Genomic DNA, 20,094 nt, shown 5'->3' on the forward strand with positions numbered 1-20,094 from the left:
GTTGGGTCGTCGAAATAGGTGACCCTTATTGTCAGTAATTCTGTCTGTTTGTTTGGATGTTTGTTCGTTTGTCATCAGCATAATTGGTAGTAAACGTGGGCGGATTTTGACAAAACTCGGGTGGGAGGTACATCTTATGACCTCGTGCTTTGGAAATTGTGATGGTTGCTAGGAACGCTTTGGTTCCCTAGCAACAACCGAAAAACCTTCAAAATCGGTCCCGTTCACGCGAAATCAATTCCGAAAGCCATTATCCCACGTAGGGTTAAGAAATTTGGGAAAATGATCTACAGGTGATGCTCTATCAATTATATTCCGGTTTTTGTGATATGTGGAATACTTTACCCGCAGCGCCCCCTACAATTAGGGTATGCCCAAAAATTGGTGAAAATTGAAGGCCCCCAAGCGACCAGGTGAGTGCATCGATATGAATGAAACTTAGCAGGTTCGTGGTACTCAATGAGTACTACAACTTTGCCTCAGGACATTTTGACCGATTTCGCTGAGGTCAGGGGTCAAAGGTCAATTAGTGCAAAAATCGATAATATGCAAGAGCTGGAGGTGCCTTCGCGCCAAATGCTACTCCTCCTAGGGTTATGGTCGGATGGTCATGAAAATTCACACTAATCGTCTGGAATACATTGTGCACAAACGACCAAGCCGGATTTTCGATTTTGATTTTTGTTCACCCACAGCACCCCCCTCGAACTTTAGGGATTTCCGATTTCAAACTGCATTTTCGGTACTTTGCAGAGCAAAACGGCACATCCTGTGGCTTGGAATCCTTTCGTATGTTATTTCACAATATTGCGCATTAGTAAGTAGATCTTCGACTGCGATTGTGATTGGATGATCATACAAACACCGTTTCTGGACACCTACGATTGTCACAATACTAACAGTCCTGCTCGGCGACCCATCGCCGCCTACCGGCTTGTCTGACTGTTTGTCTGTCTTTTTCTCGCTTACAGGTCACAATTTTAAACCAATCTTCACAAAATTTCACCACTTGGTAGAGTTTGTCATAAGGAAGAAGCCTATTGTTTTTGAGGTCAAAAGGTCAACATCGGCCAAAGGTCAACAACTTAGGTGTGATTTTTAAAATATTCAATTTTCATCCAATTGACTTAAAATTCGAAGATAATTTATATTTCATGACAATGAATTCAACCAGCCAATTATTTTTGAGGTCAATGCAGACCAAAAGGTCAACATAGGACCAAGGTCAAAAATTAAGGTGGTATTTCTAAAATCCTCAATTTTCATCCAATTGAATTGAAATTTGAAGAGGATTTCTATTTCAGGTCATTTAATTCAACCAGCCAATTGTTTTTTTTTTTAGGCCAAATTCGAACAAAAGGTCAACATAGGTCCAAGGTCAATAACTAAGGAGGTATTTCTAAAATCCTCAATTTTCATATCATTGACTTGAAATTTGAAGAGGATTTGCTTATTAGGTCACTGAATACTTCTTCTTCTTCTTCTCCTTTCGGCTGCTCCCGTTAGGGGTCGCCACAGCGGATCATCCGATCCGCATTGTGATTTGGCACATGTTTTACGCCGGATGCCCTTCCTGACGCAACCCTGGTCGCCTCTTACGACACAGGGATATGGTACACCTATTTTAACCGGGGTATACACCGGCCCAGTACACTGGTACTCATTTCGCCGACCTCGGAAGGATGACAGGCTGAGTCAACCCCCTGGTGAATTAATTCAGTGGCCCAACGGGGCTTGAACTCAGGACCTCTTGGATCCCAAGCCGCTGCCCTAACCACTGCGCCAACACACCAGGCTACTTAGGTCATTAGGTCACTGAATACAACCACTAATTATTCTCAACATCAACATAGACCAAAAAGACAACATAGGCCGAGTTTCTAAAATTGTCAATTTTCATCCGATTGACTTGAAATTTGAAGAGGAGTTGCATATTTGGTCTTTGAATTCAACCACCAATTATTTTTGAGGTCAAATTTGTTTAATGGATTTTGCAAGTAATGTTCTCTGCACGACGTCTTCTTGTTTGTTTGTCTGCTTGTGTATAGGATTTCTCAAAAAGTTGTGGACGGATTGAGTTAAAAGTTGGTGGGACACGTTGGGTGTGTGACAAGGAAGAATTGATTCAATTTTGGTGAAGATCCAAATCCGGATCCGATAATTTTTTAATTGATTCTTCACTATTCAGAGATTGGGATAGACTAATATATGACACAATATCTCAAAAAGTTGTAGACGGATTTGAATGAAATTTGGTGGACAATTTGGGTGTGCTCCAAGGAAAAATTGATTCGATTTTGGTGAAGATCCAAATCCGGATCTGGATACGAGAGTTACTTAATTTTTAAGTGCTTCTTTACCATTGAGAGAAAAGGCCAAAAACGATATATGGCATGATATTTCAAAACTGTATTGGGCCCGGTATGTTCTCGTGGATCAGGCATTACGTGGTGGAGGTAAGTGCTCTACTGAGTACCATTCTAGTTCATCCATTTATTTGCGTTGTTGCCATTGCCTGCTCAACTTAGCTGCAGCCATTGCCTGACACCTGGAAGAATTTGTATTGAAATGGCTGGTTGATACACTTGAAAGCTTCTACACCCAGCATGCATGCATCAAACTATAGAGGAGCCTAAAAAAATTCTTTGTCACGGACCAGTTGTTCCAATTGGAGAGGAGAATATCAATAATGTATTTTGTTTTCTTTAGGAATCGTGGTCTTCCACAATGTCTGTCTCAGGTGGAAAAAAAGATTTTTGGAGATAGCAACCAATAGGTGGTTATGCAAATACAGTCATCGCAAATAGTTACTGTTAGGTTATTTATCTGAAATAAGCTCATGGAGTGGGTCCCGGTGTCCTGCCATCCGTATGTTAACATTTGACTAAAACATCCCACAAACTACCTTGACCTATACGGACCAAATTTGGTACAATGCATCATGACAGCAAGCTCTCATGGGGTTGTGCTCCCCATCCAGATGCAACCCTATAAAGGAGGTGAAAGGTGGTTTTGTCCCAAATATTGGTATTTTATTTTAAAAGCTTCTCAAAAACATCCAGACAGATCCAGACCAAACTGGCTATGCGGCATCGTGACCATGCCTGAACCTTAAGTTGTGCTCCCAAAGACCGTACCACTTCAGGAAGGGGAGCCATGGCCCCTTCCCCTTAATTCCTCATTTTCACCCCACCTGTTGTGGAAATAACCGTCAGTCCCTTACGGGGCTAATTTTTATCTTATGCAGTATATACCTTGCTTGCCTTCAATCTTTTGTACCATCTGAACCTGAATGCTTCCAATAAATTTATTTTCAAGTGCTTTCTAATTTGTAAAAGGTCATCAACATGCAACATACAAAAGAGTGGGAGGTCGAGGGGAAGGATGATAAACTGAAACGGAAGGGTGGGTAGGTTAGAAGGAAGAGAATAGACATGGAGAGGAGGTTTATTGTGGAGAGGCATATTGCAAGGGGTGGGAAAGATCAATATGTCGCTGATGGTGTGTGTGTGTGTGTGTGGGGAGGGGGGTGGTTATCAAAATTCCACTTTCATGTACAGTATACGTAGAACAGTAGGTGGCCTTTAATAAATAACCTGAGTGCAATCAACATTCAAAATTCACTGAAAGTGGTTCCCCGACAGCTCTGATTCGTAGAAGACCTGCTGACAAATATCAAGCCTCGTGGCCTTCTATTGATCACATAATGTCTTTGGGATCCACCATATAGAAAATTGCACGAGCCCTACGCTGTGCACCGTTCCATGGCTAATGACAACCAAAGGTGGAAAGTTTGTCAATGGTCAGTCACCAGATTGTTAAAAAAAATCAACTCTTAAAGTGGTGTAATGCACCACTTTAAGAGTGGTGCATTACACAGAAATGAGCGGTCGTTTGCCGCAGCAATTGGTCGATCTGTACTGCATTTGAACCATTCTGCTCTGTGATCCATTCAGCTTTCACCATGTTGATCAATCAAGTCTGTCAAGGATTTCGTTGAGTTTCACACTTTCTGAGCAAAGAAATATTTGACTGAGTGTTTCTCTTTCATAGCAGTGCATGGGCATTTTGTATCTACTGGCATGGTCAATCAAGTATAAACCCATTCGCTGCTGTTCTGGTACCCAGAACCACATATCAAACCGGCTATTGCTACCTTGGTTCAAACGAACAAGCACAATAACCAATGTTTGCAACTGTAACTAAAGTATTTTCCCTCCAGCCTTTGAAAAGTTTAAAACACAAGTAGTGACATCTGTTAGATTTCTTATTACCCTTTATCTGTCGCTGTTAGAAAGACTGTGGGCATGTAATTTCTCCATAAGAAATGTTTTATTGTGAATTGTTTTGTATCTGACATCTTTTTGTTCTTTGTTATCCCACATATGTGAGACATTTGATTGAATGCAATGACAAACAATATATTTCTACACGATTTTTTTTTGTGGTGAAATTAAAACAAGGACAATAAACACAGCTGTCAGTTGCCGACAGGACTTTTTTTCCTGATGTTTTTCATCAATCTGTAAGAGTGAGACTGAAATACAATAAGTAAAGGGACAGTCCATTCATTTGCTTCCCCTCATTTATCAGTCTCAAGCTGAGAGCTTGTTATTACCTCAAGGGATTTGCCCAAATAATGAAACATGTAGTGGGGCAACTTAGCTAAATATAGCATAACAATTATGCATTTTGTGAGGAAAGCACCAAATTTGGCACACTAGTAGCCTATCATATTATGAACAGATTTGGATATTGGGCCATCTCAAATTCAGCCGCTGATGGCTGCGGCAGCCATTTTCCACTGCCATCAAAAATTTTGAGATGGCCCAATATCCAAATCTGTTCATAATAAATTATGTTAGGCTACTAGTGTGCCAAATTTGGTGCTTTCCTCACAAATAGCACAATTGTTATGCTAAGTTGCCCCACTATACTGGAAGAGCTCCCCAAAGACGGGGTAACTGATGGTGCTCAGCCACCAGAAAATGTTGTAAAAAAAAAAATGTGCAGTGCTGGCCGATCATTTCTCTTCCACACTGGACAACAAGGTCAAAGACTATGAAGAGATGCATCTCGTGTTTGAGTGCTACGATGTCATATTATCACTGAAGCCAAAGCTGACAATGCTTCCACCAGCTCCAAAATCCCTCTGAACATTTTCAAAATGTGGCTGTAAAAGCGATTGCCGTTCCAGAAGGTGTAAATGGTGTAAAGACGATAATATTTGCTCTGATGCATGTTTATGTCATCTTGAAATGTGCAACAACAGAGTGCTCTACACAACAGACACCAATTATGAAGATTAGCCAATTCACATTTCATTCCTTCAGAATAAACCTAAGAGACACTGTAATCATGACAGATGAGCAAACATTTGAGAAATTATCTGATAGCTCTTTGTTGCAATTGGTGATAAACTTGCGGGACAAATGATGCTCAACACTACCTGTGTTGGGAATCGATGGCCTCATTTTATTGGCTATTTTAGATTAAATGAGTCTTAGAGGAGCTAATTAAGAGGAGAGGAAACAATGCTGTTCTTGTCTCTATACTGTATGATCCTATATGAGTTCCTTTGAATTTTTTTTTTTTATCATTCACCTCTTGTTCTTTTTGGTATCTTTATTACAGAACTTTACAGTAAGATACGGACCTCCTTGGTTAATGTAAGGGATAGTCATCAGGATTGTTGTGAGCAGATTTTCACATTACATAAGATTATGGAGATATTATAGTCACTTGGAATTATGCAAGCCATTAAAAAGAAAGCATTTCAGACTATTTTAATTGGAAAAACCATTCAGACAAGAAAATTTTCAAACTTTTGCGAAATATTTATTTTGAAAGTTAATCAGTCGTTGAAGTCTTTAGCATGTTGGATCTTCCAATCGCTTTATAACACAAAAAATACTTTTGAAATTTCTAAATTCTCACATTATGAATGAATTCACTTTTATACCTGTGTCACATAAATCAGCTTGAAACCCCGAGGTTAAACACTAACTTTGATAAAAAAATTTAAAATGCACAGAAACCTGCCTGTGTTGTATTGTAGTTGCCATACATGTTTTCATCTTTCAAAGCCAATAAAAAAATTGCACCACTTCCTGAATCTACATCCACCCTGGTGATGTCCCCCACATATGCACCTAATGAAAAATATCTAGCAATGAAAGCAATGAAGAATAGGAGCAATGAAATATTTCTCGCAGACAAAGTAGTCAAACTCCTTAATTCAGCCTCTTCTTGTATATTAATCCATGGGCCAGACTAGATGTCGGTATCGCCTGAGGTGGCAAAACTTAATTGGTGCCAAATTATTTGTACCACCTCTAGAAGTACAAAAGTATGTGATAACCTTTTCTTATGAGTAGCTTTACCCTTTTTTCCAGCGCATTACCTACTTTGTGCATTAAACACCATTACCTGCCTGCTACCTATGACACTGGTCGCTATGGTATGGTCTTTTTAACAGAAGAAAAGACTATTAAATAAATGTAGCATGCCCCAGAATATTTTTTTCATGAAACTAGGCATACTATATACACTGAATGTGTTAATTTAGGATAGGAGTTTCATTATTTTCCACATTTTAGTGTTTCATTTAACCATCAGACAGCATTGACACCTTCACCAATGAGAAAGGGAAGCTTATTCTGTCCTGACAACTTGTAAACAACTGAACTTGCCAAGGTCTACCAGATGCTCAAAAGCGGAGCTACAGACCCTGAAATCTCTCACTGCAGAAGACGTTATAGCAAAAGCAGCCCTTCAGGTGAGAGCAGATGTCAGAAAGCAAGATTTCCCCCAGGTCTGGCCACCACTGGTAGCAGAAACAGAGGAGAGTGGACCCATCATCCCAGAGACTGTCACCCTCTTTCTACGATATTTGCTGACAGGTACCAAGCCATGCATCCCAAAGAGTTCAATGGCTTGGAATCTCATTTGGTAACGATTTGATATGTGTTATCACGCATGGCAAGACAAAGCCACCCAAACGCATCATTCTGCCATTTGCAGTCAAGTCTCTGCCTGGGAATGCAGAGCTCATCCAGACCCTCAACCGACTTACCTGCATCATACTCCCACCATCCTACTCCCATATGGAAGAGATTGACACAGCCCTGTGTCTGCAGAAGCTTTCAGATGATGTTGCGATGATGTTGCGCTTCCAGCAAACACCCATCCTGGAGTTTTCACTACACCAGCCTGGGACAACATTGACTTACTTGAGGAGACAAACAGTGTGAGGAGACATACCACAGAGTCAACGGAATTGCTATGCAAGCCAAGGTAGTTGATGTGCAGCCAGCTAAAACCTTGCTTCCTGCTGACAAGACAAAGACGAGAAGCATCAGCACTTCACCACTGATGCTGCCCACATACAATGTTGAGCAAAGAGAAGGGCCACCTCAAACTGAGTGTGTCGATGTTGACTCGGCCATTGTCCTGCCTGCGAGATGGAAGAACCTCATCTGGGTTATGGCCCACATATCAGAGAAAGTAAACCAATCAATCAACAGCTAGACTGCTTCAATGTCCTGACTTGAGGTGACATCACAGTCTTTTATCAGGACATTGGCTATATACCCATAATCAATACCCCTGCAACACAAATCTCAACTGTCAAAAAGTGCTGAATCACTCACTCACCATAATGCAATGTCCAAGATCTGTCCAAGATCGTATACGTCTTTAACGTATTATAGCTGTCCAAGATCTTATATTTCTTTGACCCGGCACTGTAGGCAAAGGATGCTGAGATAATATGGAAACATTCTGAGAACAAAATGTCTCCGAGGTGTGGGCACATGAAACTTCTGATTACCACTACTAAGCTACCTCTCAGCAATGGACATTATACCAAAATATGTGCCACGGACATAGACAAATTAAATAAAAAAATCACTGGACTTTGCCCCCCCCCTCCCCCGAGATCGTTCCAGTAAGTGAAATTTCTGGTCCTGGCCCATGGACTATATTAGCCCCTCTACTGTTAGTGAAATCTTTATTGTTTTTACAGTTATCTCAGACTCTTGGAGTAGTTTTTACATATACATGACCAGTCAAAAGTTTTTGGAACACCCCCATTTTCCAGGTTTTACTGAAGTTTAAGCAGTTCAAGTCCAGTGAATAACCTGAAATGTTACAAAGCTAAGCGGTAAACTGCCAGAGGTTAAACAACAAAGTTTAGGTTACCAATAACTGAAAAATAATGTACATTTCAGAGTTGTTAAAAAAGGCCCTTTTCAGGGAACAAGTAATGGGTTAGCAACTGCAGCTGTTCTGCAGCAATGGAAGTAAATTAAGCCTTGAAAGTTGATGCAAACAATTCCTACAGGTGTCCCACCTTTTGTTGATTAGTTACAAACCCTCTGTCTGTATAAACGCAGTGTTGGAACAGATTGTGTTGCTACACCCTCTGGAGCATTATTTTGGACAATATTGCACTGCAGGGAGTAGTATATTGCTGTCATTATGGCAAGAAAAAGACAATTAACAAATGAAGACAGACAGACCATTATAACCCTTAAAAGTGTAGGTCTTTCCTTTGGAGAAATTGCAAAGTAATCCAAGGTGTCAGTGAGTACCGTTTCCTACACCATCAAAAGGCACTTGGAAACTGGAGGAAACTCTGACAGGAAGAGGTCTGGCAGACTCAAAGCCACAACACAATCAGAAGACAAGTTTCTGAGAGTCAACAGCTTGCGTGATCGGCGGCTCACAGGACAGCAGCTTCAAGCACAGCTTTACACTGGTCGAAGTAAGGAAGTCACAGTTTCAACTGTGAAGAGAAGACTTTGAGCTGCAGGTTTGACAGGTCGAGTGGCAGTAAGAAAGCCATTGCGAAGATGGCAAAATAAGAAAGAGAGGCTTGCCTGGGTCATGAAGCACCTCCAGTGGATCACTGAAAACTGGAAGAAGGTCTTATGGACCGATGAATCAAAATTTGAAATCATCGGTTCATCACGCAGGGTTTTTGTACGCCGTCGAGGAGGTGAAAGGATGGTTCCTCAGTGTGTGACACCCACTGTCAAACATGGAGGAGGAAGCGTGATGACCTGGGGCTCATTGATGGATCCAGAGTTGTCGACTTGCACAGAGTGATGGCACCCTAACCAAATGGGCTACTACAACATTTTGCAGTGCCATGCAATACCCTCTGGTCTACGTCTAGTTGGTCAGGTGTTCATCCTACAGCAAGATAACGACCCAAAACATACCTCCAGACTATGTCAGAACTACCTTAGAAGAAAAGAACAAGACGGTCGGCTTCAAATCATGGAATGGCCAGCCCAGTTCGTTGAGTTCATTGAGTTCAAGTTCATTGAGAACTTCAAGAATCTAGACTTAAACCCCATCAAACTGGTTTGGGATGAACTGGACAGAAGGATGAAAGTAAAGCAACGTACAAGTGCAACACATTGTGGGAACTTCTGCAACAGTGTTGGGAAGAACTTTCCAAACAATATTTGATTTTCATTGTAGAAAGAATGCCACGAGTATGTTGGGCTGTTATATCTGTAAAAGGTGACTACTTTGACGAGTCAAAAATTTAGATTCAATTTTGTTCAACAAATCGATTCCATGATTTCTTTTTTTATCTGCAATTGTTTATTTATTCTATGCTTGAATTTCAGAGTACATTGGAACATTAAACTGCTTGAATTTCAGTAAAAACTGGAAAAATGGGGGTGTTCTAAAACTCATGACCGGTAGTGTACAGTACATCGCATGCATGACAAGAGAGATATTGATGTACTTTTATATGAATTACAAGGACATGATGAGATAATGGATATTTCAATACATGAGTAAAGGGATTTTAACCTGGGATCCCAGCAGTATGAGCTGTGTGTTCAGATGGAGCACCAAGAAGGACAGCTCCCATCTTGACGCACACAGAGGGTTTGGAAAAGCTACACTACCCCAAATAAAATCAGACTTTTGTGATAGGCACCTGAGGATCTCCATTGTCCCTCATAAAACGGTCCGCTTCACTACCCTGTCACATCACCGTGCAATTCCTCTTTCTCGTTGTGATTCGCTGCTTTATCTGCTAATAGGAAAGTTGCGAGAAACTTATTTATCACACATTGATAAAATAGTTCTAAAGTTATTTAAAATCTGATCACTGACATCATTGGTCACAGACACAGAATAGAGTTGAGCAATATTCTCGGCCCATTGCTGCATTTCACATGTTCAAAGATGACATTTGCCATGACAACTTCAAGAATCTAGTACGTTTTTATGTTGTGATATATACTTTAAATTAGTTCTCTCATTAGTGATGGTGGAAATGTCATTGTCTTGTTTGATCTATTAATGTTAAATGCATTCATTGAGAATATAATATTCACAGCATAAGATTAGGTTGTCGTACCCCCCCCCCCCCAATTTTAATTTAAAAAAACGTTTTGCAGAGCTGCATTTGGTTGACAGAATGCCACATGAATTGCGGGAAGAGGTTGAACACATTGTGAAAGAAGAGGCCAAAAATAACTTTCCAAAAGCAAGCAGAAAGAAGGCTAATTGTCTGTCAGAAGGAGTAAATAAATATTGCAGACAGAAGAAGAGAGATGAAAACCAAAGGTGCATCAAGAGAGGATATTTAGTGGTTAAATGCTGACCTCCATTGACAATCTGGGAAAGACAAAGAGAAATATTTCAAAAAGTCATCTTTCTTAAAAGATCAGAGAGATCACAGGAAAGGTTAGGTCTTGGATTGGAGTCCTTAAGAGTAGAACAGGAAAAGATCTGACGAAAGAAACAGATAAAGGAAAGCTGGAAGGACTAAACTTAAAGTCTATACAAATGACATAGCAATATGACGTCAACCTTCAAGGAAAGAGAATATGAGCAAGAACCAATAGTGATAGAATGAGAGGTACGTAGAGCCTTGGAAGTGCTGTCAAATGGAAAAGCACTTGGTGCTGATGAAATGTCAACAGAACTCTTTAAGGGTAGTCGCGGTGGAGGCAATCAAAATTTTGACAGCCATCTGTACACATATCTGGAGCAGGATATTATGGCCTAAAGATTTAAAGCAGTCAGTCGACACATAATTTCCAAAGAAAGTGGATGCAAGAGAATGTTCAAATAACCGAACCATTGCCTGGATTTCACATGCGAGCAAGATATTACGAAAGATCATTAAACACAGACAAGAAGACTTCATTAATGCATGTTGAGTGAGCAGGTTATAGAATAGGAACAGGTACTTGAGATCAAATCACAAATCTGAGCTGGATCATGGAAAAAGCAAGGGAATATCAAAGGAAGGTGCATCTCTGTTTTATGGATTGATATCTAAGCTTTTGATATTATGCTGAGAGAAATGACCATGTCGGAGCACCTGATATGTCTGATAAGCCTGTACACTAAAGAAGAAGCCAGATTATGAACAGAGTATCATATTGCATCAAGACCATACTTACTCTGTGCAGAGCATCAGTGCTGCTAAAGCAGTCTCCTGGGCTGTTGGGTACAACACTCCGACACAGGATATCAGCAAGCTGGTACTCACTTTGCCAACCTCAGAAGGATGACAGGCAGAGTCAACTCCACCTGGTATTAATTCAACAGCTGAGCAGGATTTGAACTCAGGACCATAGGATCCCCTAGGATCCCCAAGGATCCCAAGCCCACCACAATAACCATTCAGCCAACACCAGGCATAACAGAATATGGAGAGACATAATGGTTTGGCATTGGTAAAGTGGTTAGACAGGGGGGGGGCATTCTTTCCCCTTACTTGTTCAATCTGTGGAGTGAGTACATCATGAGGAAATAAAAACTGGATGACATAGACGCTGGAGTTAGGATTGGAGGAAGATGTATCAACAATCTCAGGTATGCTGATTATACCACTCCGTTGGCAGAAAGCAAAGAGGATTTGATGAAACTGCTGTAGACAGTAAAGAAGGAAGGTGAAAAAGCTGGTCTTTATTAAAACATTAAAAAAAAAATCTTATCAACTGAGAAGATTGATGTCGTTCAGATTGGGAGAGAATCAGATGAAGATAGTAGAAATTTCATGTTGCTGGGTTTGAAGATTGAAGTGAGTGTAAAATATGGGGAAGGAATTGACTTTGTAAGTGCTGGATGGATGGCATAAAATCTTCAACAAAACTGTCTCTGCTAAAGTTTTGGGAAGCGGTGCAGGATAGAGATGGTTGGAGAAATCTGATCATGAACCACCACCAGAAGTTGGACATGACTTGACAGAACTAGATGAATAGGTGACTGACAAATTGGCTCCCCTCTCTTACAATTTGAATTACCTGTATGTATTTTCCTAAAAGTAAACATGTTCAAGTCACAATGAAGTCGTGCTATTCATCTTGAGACTGCTGTATAAATGTTGTCTTAAACCCGCCCATCGTAGGTGTTGTATAAGCGGGCAGACATGGCAATGGGGTCGCTGACAATCAACGAGGAGAGAGAGGAGGTGTTGGATTTCTCGATACCCTTTGTTGAGACAGGGATCAGTGTCATGGTATCTCGGAGCAATGGCACTGTTTCTCCATCCGCCTTTCTTGGTACGTGGTGTTGTATTTTAATTAATAAAAATTACATGTAGGCACAAAGGATTACTCCCTGATAACAGAATATTTCAGGATTTTGACATCTGCAGTATAATCTATTTTCAATACCTTTTCTCCTTCGGCCATTTGTAATCTGTGAAAATATGTTGTTTATTTACCAATTCGCTGCTTTATCTTCTCAGTCTTCATTCCAGTTCAATCTGGTCTCTTTTCTGTCTTTCCTTTTTTCTTTTCTTTGCAAAGTCAAGCACACGCACTCTCCCCCCCCCTTCTTCCCCCCGGCTACACTCCTAATTTTCCTTTCTGCCGTTTTCATTTTCTTGATGCAGAACACACGAAATACTAAAGAGTCATTCTGCAGTGGTGTTGACCAAAACTTTTGCAACTCTATGTAACCATTGTACACTGGAGCCTCTTGGAATTATCAGTGGCAACTCACAGTGATTGATCCCTTTACCAACTGCACTCATTTTCCTGTGTGCAGAGCCATACAGTGCTGCCGTGTGGGTTATGATGTTTGTCCTGTGCCTCTCTGTCGTCGCCTTAGCTGTCTTCATCTTCGAGTTTGTGAGTCCCAAGGGGTACAACCACAACTTGGCCAGTGGTGCTGGTACGATTACTGCACTTCAGAACTTTGTCCTGATGTTTGCACATTTGTAAGAGTTTGTATATGCCTTTATATCATTTTTGTGGACATGGATTATGTAGTCTGCATATCTCTACAAGCTACTTTTGGTTAATATCTGAAGGATATCAGGCAGCAGGGTGATGCATCTGGAATCACTGCCATGGTTGCAATATCAAATCAAATGAATGTTAATGCTCTCGTCGTACCAATACACAACTAGAATGGCACTCGGTAGAGCGCATACCTCCGCCACACAATGCCTGATCCAGGAGAACATATCGTGCCCAAAACATTTTTTAAAATATCGTGCTATATATCATTTTTGGCCCTGTCTCTCAATGGTGAAGAATCACTTTAAAAATTCTAGTGGCTGGATCTGGATTTTGATCTTCACCAAAATCGAATCACTTCGTCATGGTCACACTCCCAACCTTTTCACAAAATTTCATCCGGATCCATCAGCAACTTTTTGAGATATCCTGCAAACAACCAAACAAACAGACAGACAGAAAGGGGTGAAAACATAACCTCCTTCACCTTCGCTGGTGGAGGTAATAATCTACGCCACATCACAAGTGCAGATTATTTTGTCTTGATACACTTCCGAAATTCAGAAACTCTTCCATTCTGGACAATTTCTTGTTTTTTCACATCTTTTGCCCTGTCTGGAGAAATTCTACACTTGAGACCAGCTGTGTAATGACTTGTATCACTAATCGCTTGCTGACAATTCAGTCACACTGTCGTATAATGGTCTACTCTTTATGAAAGATGTTGTAAGATCAGAAAAATACTTCAGGATCATGACATACATGCAGAGGGACAGGATCATGCATACATACACTGAAATGGTGATATTTTTGGTCCGATTCAAGTTAACAAAGGATCCACAGAACAAATTCAGATCCAGAGCCACAAGTCCACAAAGTATCTCACACCATTAGGTTTTCTTTGGAAACAGTAGAAAATTAATGACTTGGTTTAGCTTCCATAGTTCGAGAACTACATGAGAAAAAATTTCAATTAACGCAGGAAGTATGATCTCGAAAAGTTTAAATAGATCAGATTGCAGTTACTGTAATGTATTCCACATCAAAATATTTGATAATGTTCCATGAGAAACCTTGATGTAAGAGATTCAATCTTATTCAGTCATTATTATGGGAGAACTTGATAATTATGACACACCCTTGAGGAACAATGACTCTGCAGTCAGAAAGCCTACTTTAAGTTTGGAGTATATATATATATATATATATATATATATATATATATATATATATATATATATATATATATATATATATATATATATATATATATATATATATATATATATTGTTGTGGTTACCAAATTCGCAAACCACCATTCAGGTCCCTTAGGTGAGGTATCTCGGCAAGTATATGTGTAGTTAGGCCCAAACCCGTTGTCTAGTGGGAATACATGTCATTTATACGTGCTGCGACTCTTCAGGATAGCCGTTTTTCTTTTACTATCTTTATTTTGGACCAACCGCCATGATTACCACCACAACCACAACATCAACCACCAACCACAACGCCGCTTCACCACAACCGCCACGACCTTCCCGTCACACCTCGCAACCGTAGCATCGCCACCGTTCTTGCCCCGCTGTGGGTACCGGTGTTGGATTCGTGCAGAGCGCGTGTCGAACAGCGTGTACAAAATCACGGATTTTGTGCTTCAAAAACGGATCAAAAACGACACACGTCCACTTTTTGCCGTCCAATCGGTGAGCGAGGGACGATTTGGCCCTGCCTCCAGGACGATCGATATATGCAAATTTGTGGATCAAGAAGCATTCACGCCCACTTTTTCTCGGGCCAATGGGGAGCGAGGTGAAAGGTCAAAGGGAGGGGGTCAAAGGCGAAGCTACGGGGGGATAAAAGGACCGTGTTCGTCAGTCAGAGCCGTGTGGAAGTCTGGAGCCCGAAGCCTGCAGTAGCTGGAGAAGCTGAAGAGAGTCGAACGAGGAGAGCCCAAAGAAGAGTCCAGGGTGGAGAGTCCAGAGGCGGAGAGGCGGCAGCGGCGAAGGCAGACGAGGGGGTGCTCGCGACGGTGCCGGGAGCTGCACGCCCGAGGAAGGCCGGCAGCGCGACCTGGCCGAGGTGGAGACGCACACCAGGGATAATAAAGATCCTCTATACCCCGAGCATCAGCAACCCCCTCCTGTTTCCCCCCGCGCTGAGATAGTGCGACCAAGGGGGCCCCTTTCCCACCCCCTACCAGACACCCTCCTCGAGGCCCGCGGGTTGGGGCGCCAATGCCGCTCCGCGTCTCATCACTAGACGGGTAGGCGCGACCCGGTCTCGGCCTCAGGCCCGCCTCATTCTTGGGGGTATTTCTTTTCCTTGGTTTTGGGTATGTGTTGTCGGCGCCGTCTGTGAGGTAGAATTGTATAAGTGTTGCCGTGTGCTCGGTAGTCGGTATTAGCTCTGCATTGTGTCTTCTCTTTTATATTTGCTTTTTGTGTAAATTGCATTGTGTCTTTTCTGTGTGCTTTTGGTGGAATTGAATATGTGTGCTTCCCGTGTGCCGCGAATAAATGTGCTTTATTATTGAACTGTTCTCCCGCTTCGCTTCGTCTTTTTCTCCCATTGAATCCTCATCTTGCTTCACGTAAAGGGTTGGTAGTGGGCTGAATACGCCTGATAATTAATCGAACCGTCGAGGTCGACGATAACACCGCTCGGTTATTCTGATAGTACGGAACTGGTCGCTTAAGTGGCCCGTGTCCGAAGTCGACCTGCGGCGAGGTGCGATCGCCCGGTCTACCCTCCGCGTGGGTACTTAGGTAGGTCGAATTTGGCGAGCAACCCTATCCCACGCGGGGGCTGATTGGCTCGATCGCGGTGAGACCGAAAGGTCCACCCGTGACTGGTTCCCGGCGTTAGTCCGAGAGGGTCACGACTGGATTGTCCGTCCGGTGGGCGACGTGCCGCGATTCGAGTTACGTGGCCGTCAGCACGCCGGCGGGCGCGAAATCCGCAACACTGGTGTCAGGTCGTGCGATACAAATTCATCGCCCTCCTCGCGGCACTGGTATCGGAGAACAGGAAAACAGGCTCTCCTGTCTCCGGCTAAATTCACGGGAATCGGTCCAGGGGTGAGAGAAGCGACCCCCGATTCCCTCCAAATTACGAGCGAGTTAAATTAACCCTTCACGAGAAGCAAGATGGCGTCTCAAGGCGAGCGGGAGCCGGGGGTATTAGAAATGTATATGTGTAGTAATGTAGAATCCATGGTCCACGATGGAATCCCCGAGCAGGAAATGTTGATTGTGCAGGAACACGGACTCGCCCAACTGAACCCAGGGCCCGAGGTGGGTGCGGCAGCGGCCGCGGTGTATGACACCTCCCCCTCCCTCTCCACCAAAACCCTTCCCCAACCCCTGCCGAAACGGCTCACTCAAGCGCACCCGACATGGCCCAGCTATGCGCCATGCTGGCGGCAATGACAACGAGGATGGATGCGAATACACAACAAATAAATGCGGATATGAAAGGCATGAACGAAAAGATGGATGCGTATACACAAAAGATGGATGCGAATACACAAAAGATGGATGCGAATACACAACAAATGAACAAAAAGATGGATACAAATACAAATGAAGTGAAAACGACGATGGCTGCGAATACACAGCAAATGAGGGAAGAAATGAAAAAGTTCCGGGGTGAGACGCAGAACATGGGCCGATGCCTGCAGGCGGGCATGAAGGCCGTGACAAAGGAAATAATAGTTGAGACAAGGGAGGTAAAGGGTGAAGAGTTGGCAGAGACACGGGAGATAGAAAAAATAGAGGAAAGACTACACGAGGAAGACGGGGTAAGTGACGCGCACACACGCACGGAGGTAGTGGAGGACAATGGGGTTGAGCTCGCGGAGCGTGTAGAGACCCAGTGCGAGCACCTGGATGGCCTCCTCCAGGAACGAGGGGAGGGAGTATTCCCCCTTGAGGCGAGTCACGACCAGGTGAGTTTGGTCGTGCTTTGCGAGGTTGAGGGGACGGGTGCTGTGGACAGGTGCACGGAGAGCTTGGGGGGTATAGAGGCCCCGGAGACCCTTGTGGGGACACGAATCCCCAGTGTGGTTGTCCCTGTGTGTGTGGTGCAAGGTGTGAGTGCGTCCCCGTGTGTGGAAGCGACCCCGTGTGTGAGTGGTGTGGTGGCGATGGTGCCGGAGTGCGTGCTTCCCAGCACGCCGTGTGTGGATGAGGCACCGTGTGTGAGAGAGGCCGTGTGTGTGGATGAAACGGCCAGTATGAATGAGGCACCACGTGTGAGTGGTGTGGTGGCGATGGTGCCGGAGTACGTGCTTCCCAGCACGCCGTGTGTGGATGAGGCACGGAGTGTTAGTGAGGCACCGCGGGTTAGTGCCCCCGCGTGTGTGGGTGAGGCACCGTGTGTGGAAGAGACCGCGTGTGTGAGTGTCGCCGTGTGTATGAGTGAGGTACCGCGGGTGAGTGCCCCCGCGTGTGTGGATGAGGTACGGAGTGCGAGTGAGGCACCGCGGGTGAGTGCCCCCGCACGCGTGAGTGAACGGCCGTGTGCAAGGTCGCTGTGTGCAAGGGAGACCGTGTGTGTGAGAGAGCGGTATGTGAGGGAGATGTCGGTTGGCATGCGGGAGCACGCAGCCGCATCTCCCGGTGTGAATGTGATGGAGTGGACTGTGTGCGTCGTAACACGCAGGTGTGCGTGGGTTGAATGGCGACGACGAAGGCGACATGTGAGGAAAGAAAGCCGAGTAGCGGCTGTGGTTGTTTCGAGGACCGTGCCGGGTTCACCCAGCAGTGAGCACGCGGTTCGTGCTGTGCAACGCACGAGACCACCACGTGCTCGCTTGCGAGAGTGAAGTCCCGGTCCGGAAACGCACGCGGTGGATTTGCCGATCCCGCGGACGGACAAAGTTTAGGCAGGATGACGGATTTGGACCGGACGGGTTCTCCACGCGATCGTGTGTGTTAAGCTCCAACGGGCAAAGCACATGTGTTCGCGTGGGGAACCCCTCGAGACGTGGGGCTTGTTTTTTTATGCGCACAGTGACGTCATGGCTGCACGTAGGGTTGGAATCCGGCAGGAGGGGTATCTCTGCCGGATGGTCCCGTCCAAGGAGGGACGAGGAACACGTGCAGCTGCATGACGTCACGGGCAGGTGCAAAGTGCGCGAGCTCTGAGTTGCCGCGCAGGTGCTGCGCATGAAAAAAAAAAAAAAGCAAGCCTCACTTTCGGGTGTACAGGATTCCTGGGCAAGGGGTGAAAGACCCCCTTACCCTGGGCACAGGATGAAAACTAGTTAGGGGGAAGTGTTAGCTTAGCTAGACCGACTTCATGGGGCAGGGGTAAGTCCTCATGGAGTCCGTGGAATGGATTAGTTAGAGGGATTGTAGCGAGCTTTAGGTTGGGAAATAAAATGGGATTTATTTGAAGACAGTGACAGACTTGTGAGTGTGTAGTGGGGACGTAGCTTAGCTACGTAGGTTAAATGGAACGTGCTATAGTTTAAGGGACGACGTGGGAGCACGAGTTAGTTAGGGGAGGTAGTTAGAAGGATGGCAGAGTTCAGCGGTGAGTGTGTTGAAGAGTTGTGGGTTGTGAGGAGAGTACGTGTACATGTTGAGTGAGTGAGGCCAGCGGGTCTGTGTGTATGGAGCGAATGGGGAATGCATGGTGCGATGAGTGATTGGGGGGAGGAGTGACTCCCGCCCAAGGGACCCCCGGGGTCAGTGTAGAGTGAGTTAGCTGGGTTAGTCAAATTAACAAAAATGGAAGTCGTTTTGTTGTTGGTGGGAAAGTAGGCTCGAGACCCGTTTGGAGGGGTGCAGGAGCCCTGTTGACGGGCTTGGGAGCGTGGCTGCGAAAGGTGAGTATCGCTGAGTGGGTACCCCGGGCACCAGGCTAGTCGGCCGCGGTAGGCCAAGGGCCCATGGGAGGCCGGGATAGAGTAGTGGGCACGGGTGCGCCTGCTTGGTGCGGGGGCCCGGGGCGCCATTAGCCGCGTGGGCAGTGTTGTGGGCACGGGTGACCCTCGGAAAGGGGCCCGGGAGGCCGGCCTGCCACGTGTGCGGTTCAGGGGAGGTGCCATGGGGGGCACTCCCCGGTGTTAGGGTGCTGGTAGGCTCGGAGGCAGTGTAGTGCCTGGGGGTGCCATAGCGGGAGATTCGGCAGAGGGTCGTGCCTGCCAAAGGGAGCCACGTGTCCCAGCCAGGAGACCGTGTGAGGGCACGGAGCGAAAATTGGGGGGCGAGGCCCGAAATTGTGAGGACACCAACACAGGCGACGGGAATCTGGGTTGTTAGAACCAATAGTTTAAGCGAGAGGCGCTTGTTGAAAGCCCCGGGGTAGTTTAACAGTTAAATGGTTAGGGTAGATTAGGAGATGTACCCCTCCGCACCATCCATCCCCTCGCTGTCGTTGTGGGCCGCTGGACCCACTTTGGGTTAGATCACCGAACTCTGGGGAGGCCATTCTGAGGCTTCGTTGGGCCTCGACACAGGACGTTAGCTCTCCCTTATTCCCCTCCGGGAAGGGAACGTAGGGGTTGGGAGTAGGCTAGGTGACAGGATAGGTTAGCCGAACAAGGACGATAAAGGGGGTTAGGGGACGATTTATAGTGGGGAAGTAAAAATAAAAACAACAAAAAAAATAAGTTGGGGCTAAATTGGGGTTTGACAAATTAAGGGAGTGGGTATGTACAGTGACAGGCAAAGGCGATAGGTTGGGAGGGAGACAGGTAGGTAGGTCCGAGCCCGCCCTCCAAGTGGCCAGCACCACCGCACTCCCTCCACCAACCTCCACTGAACGGCAAGAGCTGGCCAACTTCATCGGCTGGCCGTGTTTTGCTTCAAGGCGGAGGCCGGCCAACTTCATCGGCAGCTGTTGTTTTGCTGC

The 20,094-nt window shown here is 44.8% G+C and overlaps 1 protein-coding gene across 2 annotated transcripts in view; it reads left to right on the forward strand.

Moving 5' to 3' along the window:
* Positions 1-20,094, forward strand: part of LOC147024197 (glutamate receptor ionotropic, NMDA 2A-like) — a 354,309-nt gene that overhangs the window by 170,314 nt on the left and 163,901 nt on the right. For both annotated transcript variants that reach the window (XM_085883870.1, XM_085883871.1), the window contains exons 6-7: positions 12,395-12,548; positions 13,039-13,164. In XM_085883870.1, coding sequence (XP_085739996.1) covers positions 12,395-12,548; positions 13,039-13,164 — 280 coding nt within the window. The remainder of the gene's footprint in view (positions 1-12,394; positions 12,549-13,038; positions 13,165-20,094) is intronic.

This window comes from Eptatretus burgeri, chromosome 6 (assembly GCF_056783735.1).
Source record: "Eptatretus burgeri isolate ZD-2024b chromosome 6, Ebu_testis_v1, whole genome shotgun sequence".
Classification (NCBI taxonomy): domain Eukaryota; kingdom Metazoa; phylum Chordata; class Myxini; order Myxiniformes; family Myxinidae; genus Eptatretus; species Eptatretus burgeri.